General features: G+C 49.1%; 1 protein-coding gene across 1 annotated transcript in view; it reads left to right on the forward strand.

Annotated features, from left to right (window-relative positions):
* The window catches only part of LOC113217813 (uncharacterized), a 6,975-nt gene extending 1,187 nt beyond the window's left edge, over positions 1–5,788 (forward strand). The window contains exons 2-8 of the mRNA XM_052270183.1: positions 1,820–1,859; positions 2,131–2,267; positions 2,346–2,486; positions 2,813–3,038; positions 3,325–3,467; positions 4,543–4,713; positions 5,489–5,788. Coding sequence (XP_052126143.1) covers positions 1,838–1,859; positions 2,131–2,267; positions 2,346–2,486; positions 2,813–3,038; positions 3,325–3,467; positions 4,543–4,713; positions 5,489–5,788 — 1,140 coding nt within the window. The 5' untranslated portion in view covers positions 1,820–1,837. The remainder of the gene's footprint in view (positions 1–1,819; positions 1,860–2,130; positions 2,268–2,345; positions 2,487–2,812; positions 3,039–3,324; positions 3,468–4,542; positions 4,714–5,488) is intronic.

Here is a 5,788-nt window from a genome sequence, read left to right on the forward strand (position 1 = left end):
CCCTCCGCTCCTCCGCGCGCCCGCCCCCACCACCGCTCTCTGTATCCGGTTTTGTTCTTCTTAGTTCCGGGCAGCGCTCCATTGAAATACCCTATTGGCACGTCGACCCCACCGGAGGAGCCGTCCTCGGTCGGTCCTCGGCGAGAATATGACGTGTAGATGTTCGGCGTTTTAACGATAGCGGTCGCATCGTTCAAGATATCGACTTCAGATTTTAATAGGTGACAAAGAAAGGGCGTGACTACAGCGTCACGTCGTCCTTTCACCGAAATTCGACCGGGTTAAAAATCTGCTGTGGGCTACTCTAGCATTGCTGTCGAGGATACCGGTGCATTTTTGGGACGGATTTGACAAGACTGTAGCTGAGACTGGTCCTTTCACTGCCCACATGCCAAGTTTCAAAATTATTGGGTGGCGCATATTCGAGAAATCACGATACACATTTACCCGTGCGGAGCGCTCAGAGAGGCCGGAGAGCCCCTGGCGGGCCGGCCGGTAGGAGGGGGTGGGGGGTATGTGTCCGTCCACGTCCACGAGGACGGAGGGCGCAGGTTGCGGTCGCGGCCCTCGCGGCCGTGACGCCCTCCCCCGATGTGTGTGCTCACTCCATCGTGACCTGTGGTGATATTGCCCCCCCCCCCCGGCCGTCCTGTCAGCCACCAGTGTATCACTACAGAAGGACGCGGGGTGAAAGAGCCACCTGGTAAAAATGTTACATAATTCAGAGATTACTACAAATTTCGGATTAGGCGCTCAAGCAGGCTGAATTTCTACGTAGTTAACACTTGGAAGTTAACTTTCATCAAGTATGCTGTTAAGTTCACTTAGAGTTAATTTCTTTCCACTCGGGCGTTTTAGAGGTTCGAATTCGAGTGAAAGTGTGGTCAGTAAAACGAGCGGCATCAAACGGTTGCCAGATGCTGGAGCTGTAAACTTTGAGCTCGGAGTCGCGTCGCGCCCGGCTATGGAACTCATTGTTCACCACCTCACCCGAGCCAAATGTCCGTCGGCACCCTCAGCGCGCGTGGCCAGGCCCGGACCGAGTCTGTGGACCAGCAACGGTCGATCCAGCAAGGATGTCTCGATGACGGTCAACACTGTGTCTGGGATCATCCAGAAAGTGCGTCTGCTTTCCTCAGCTTGATTCGCAAATAACTAAAGCTCGGCGCCTGCGAGACTCGGGGTAGGCCACACCGCGGTACACGCATGTGCTGTAGGCAAGATATTGCCTACCCATCAGGCGCTATGAGAGCTTGCTTAGGGAGGGTGACTTTTGCGATTTCTTATCCGCGAAAGACTCTGGATGATCCCTGTTGTTCACACGCGGAGAATTTGAAGTCGCAATAGGACAAGGACAAGGCGTAAGTAGTCATATCGAGTCATATGAGCACAAAAGTACCACACCAACTGGTAAACATCGTCCCACGAGCCACCCCCGAGGGGTCCTGCGCTAGGCAACTCGTGACACTTGCCCACGCCCAACTCGCGTCGAACTCGCGCCAAACTCGCGATAGCTCGCGAAAATTTGGGGAAACTGCGCAAAACTCAAAAATTGATTCCTACTCGACCCTAACTTGCGACAACTCGTTGTACACTTATTTTGGAAATGGGAGACCCGTCGGCCACCCCCCCCCCCCCGGTCTGACTTGTCGCCTCGAGCAGAAATATATTCGCGGGCTTAACGATTTAAATTTACATTACTATTCGCACGAGTATTTGAAAACGCGTGCGCGTGCGCACAAGGGTCTATCCGTAAACAACGTGGACAGGCGGGAGGGTGTTCGCCATTTATTTTTATTTTACCTTTTCCTTGTTTCAGATTTGTAAGGGCTCCACAATGGACAATCATTTTACGTATGGTAAGAGGCTTTTAAATTTAACCAGCTATTTGCCTCGCAGGCACAACCAGCTGTCGACCTGACGTGGCGTGACAGGTCCACTGTTGCCAACAGTCGACCTGACATGCACTCACTTTCATGTGCGTGCTTTGCTGACAGGTGCCAAGGCACTTTTGTGTTCACAGTGCGGACACAAGTTCTGCGGGGGGGGGGGCGATAGCTGTTTGAAACTGTTCGAAAATCAAGCCTGACACCTTTTTGCGTGTATAGAATCCCCTCCAACTTTCTGCAGGTCCTCGCCGAGGCCCGTGTGTGGTCTGTGGCCATTCTGGTACTGCATGCGCGCGCTGCCGGGTCGCCTTCTACTGTGGCAAGGAGCACCAGAAACAGCATTGGAAAGTGCACAAGACGACCTGCGGGTGCGTCGAGGTGCGTTATTATCTGAACTCGGTTTGAATTGGAAACCGCGGTGTTAAAGTAGACCATACTTTGGCAACCCTCTTGCAGGTACGTTCCGACGAGCGTGTAGGCCGACACATCGTGGCCGTTAAGGACATCCCGATGCGCACTGTCCTCATGAGGGAGCTGCCGCTGGTCGTCTTCCCTAGAGCACCTAGAGCCACAGCGAATCCGCTTGAACCAGAGGAGGTAAGTCCAAATGGGGACTGCCACTGCTCCCCCCCCCCCCCTTTAAAAAAAAACGCGCCTGGCTTGAAGTGGATGTGCCAAGCTGGTGACCCGACCCGTCTTGAGCGTTCTGTTCGTCACCATTTTTTGTGCATTCTTACACTGATAAACTAAGTGTTTAACTGCTCAACACTTGAAAGTGTGCCACTGCTGCAAGTTGAATACTTGCAAGTGTGCAAGTCCGTAGTTGTACACTTGCAAGTGTTCAACTCGGTAGGTGTGCACTTGCGAATGTGCAACTCCTCGGTTGAACACTTCCTTTCGTAATGTTTTGTGGTTTATTCCAGGTGTGCGTCGCCTGCTGTTTGAAGGTCAATGAAACTGTCCCATGCGGCCATTGCGGGGCACCCCTTTGCAAACGTAGCTGCCCCAATCTTGATCGCCACAACATCGAATGCGCTGCTTTAAAACCTTTAGAACATTCACCAAGGAGATTTATGAGAGAAGCAACCCTCAAGTTTGGTGATATGCTCTTTCCTACAGGTCTTAGGATGGATGCGGCTATCTTAAAAGGTAGGTCTCGATATTATAAGACTGTCCACAAAATTTTATAACTTTAGGTCGTATCCTGAATTTTTAAAAAATGATAAAAAAAAAAGAAGTAATTTTTTTGATTATTTTTTTTTTAATTCAGGAAGCGACCTAGAGTTACCAAATTTTGTGGACAGTCTTATATTATTGAGACCTGCCTATTAAAAAAATCCCGAGGGGCTCAGTCACTTTGTTTAGTTTTTGGTACACAAGATAGGACGCACACCAGTGTTGCGTATTTCTAGTGATACTTACTGTACACCTACAGATTTATTCCCTCATCTCGATCCATTCGCGGAGCTGCATGGACTCGTCGCGGTTAGGATTTGGAAGGCGTTTGAGCAGGAACACGGGCCCCGTCTCCTAAATCTGCAGCATGAGATAGCGATGCCATCATCTGAAAATGGAACGGTAAGAGAAGGGGATCACCAAGCAGGTGTCTTTCAGCACCGTCGCCGCGCGACACAGCTGCTTTAATTGGGAACTCACGCTGGAGCGTGTCCAGAGGCAAACAAACGCAAGGCGGTGCAAGGATTTCCGATGGATTATTAAGAAAACAGCTGTGCTGGGCCCACGCCCAGAAAATCGTTGCATTGAAAAAACGTAAGGAAATTTTGCTCTTGTTCCAAAGAATTTTTTTGGTTTAACGAAAAATGTTGTTAAATTAAAGGCTTTTCTTCAAATAAAGGAAAATTTTTCCTTCAAGAAATGAAAAAAAAAAAAACGTTAACACTTCATGTTAACAAATTGACGATCCGAATAAAAGAAAATCTAGTACAATATTATTGTTCGTAATTAAATACGTTACTGCGTTCTAAGACTAACGACTCTTTGTTCTGAGATTCACTGTCTTGTGCGTTGTTGTCGTCCGTCTTTGCTGACGCTGACCCTACAAAACCTCAAGGCGGCACAAAATCGGGGACGAACAATTATGAGTTCTCTTGTGATACCAGGCAGTTGTTTGGCGAGTGAGCGGTGCCGTGGTGATCGCTCTCGCTTTGGACGAGCGCTAGATCGAGCAACCGGAGGTGTTCGTCGTTGGAGTCGAGGCCTCGGCGGCCCTGCGCCCTGGCCTGGGCCACCTTTGGGCACTTTAGGCCAAGCTTGGAGGAGTGTTGAGTGTAAATTGTTTGTGGGGATGGGAGCGCCAGGATGGGGCGTGGCCTGGCGCACAGTAGTGATTGTTGGCCGGCAGGGGGAGGGGGAAGTTAGGACGATCAACTAACGCACTGCTCCCCCCGCGCGCCAAACCCTCTGGTATAGACTGGATCGTCTAAAAATCGTTATGTTTATTTTGGATCAATTCCGTCGATTTAATGGCTAATTCCAAGGAAATTCCCTAGTTTCAAGTTCAAGGAAACGATTTTCTGGGTGCAAACCTTGCGCAGTGCTGGCAGAGTAATGTCCCGACGCGTGGCACAGCAGATGGTGAGTTTGATGCTTTGCAAGTTTTTTTTTAATGGAACACCTTAAATCTGTCCTCCAGGTCGACGCTGCGAAGCTGAAAAGTGCTTACGAAAACTTTTTGACATCGGTCTCAGTACCTGCAGATGTGGCATTAAGTTTGTTGGCGTGCAAAGGGTCTGAGACCCGGAAAGGGTTGGAAAGAGCCTGCGGGGCTTGTCTTATAAACAGCTTTGTCTTTAAGAAAGAAAAGGTACAGTTACAACTCGGGCTCAGTATTTGAATCTAAACGGAGGCCGCAGTGATTACATTGTAAGCCGATTAATTAGCTTGCTCTCTTAGCCACTAGCCGGTTTATAATATCATGATTCCGAAATTGGGGTCTTAATGCTCAAAAGTTTCGGCATTGCACTGGTCGCTTTACAAGCACTTACTTTCTTTCCTTCTGGAAATTTGGGAAGTGGTTGACATTATTTTAATTTAATGGGTTCTATATTTAAAAAAATCTAAATCAAGAATCTATCTTGAAAGCAGATGATACCCATTTAATACCATAGTATACCTGCGCTTTAATATTCGTAGTATGGTTTTTATTTCTAGTGGTTTTGCATAATTTTTTTAACGTCTTACTTGCGGAGAGAGGGGACAGCGGGGAGGGAGGGGAAGCGAAGCCGCGGGAGCGCGGGAGCCTAGGTATTGTTAGGCAGGGTTGGAGGGTAAGGGGAGGGGCCTGGCGCGACACTCACTCGTACACGGTCCCGCCAGCGCCAAAGAAATTGTTTTCCTGGTCTCCGCTTGATTCTCTTTTACCTCTCTTCTGCTATGGAGAGTTAAAGCTGCTGACACCTTGATATTACTAATATATTTTAATGTTAAGTATAAAGTGTTTCAAGGTATCATCTGCTAAAATAAAAGCTGACGAGCTCCCAGTTTTGAACTGTGTGCGCGAATGATTCATTAGAATGTACACACTTTAGAGTAGGACTCCTCCGCAGAAGAATGTACGTAACCCATTTTTTACGCCTCAGTACAGCGGAGCTGCCTTGTACTCGGGTCTCTCTCTGCTGGAGCATTCGTGTCTGCCCAATGCACGCGTTCTTCCTGACGGTGATTCAGAGGAAGTACTCCTGATTGCCGCGAGGGACATCGCTGCCGGCGAGCACGTGACTATTAACTACGACTACGAGAAACTATTGCCCACCCGGTCCGAGCGCTGGCTTAAAAACGCTTTCTTGGGCTTCGTGTGCCGCTGCGAGTTGTGCGAGGATCCCACGGATAGGGGGACTCACCTCAACGCCTGGTACTGCACAACCTGCAAAAGTAAGTAA

This window comes from Frankliniella occidentalis, unplaced genomic scaffold (assembly GCF_000697945.3).
Source record: "Frankliniella occidentalis isolate FOCC.00 unplaced genomic scaffold, Focc_3.1 Scaffold113, whole genome shotgun sequence".
In the NCBI taxonomy this organism is placed as follows: domain Eukaryota; kingdom Metazoa; phylum Arthropoda; class Insecta; order Thysanoptera; family Thripidae; genus Frankliniella; species Frankliniella occidentalis.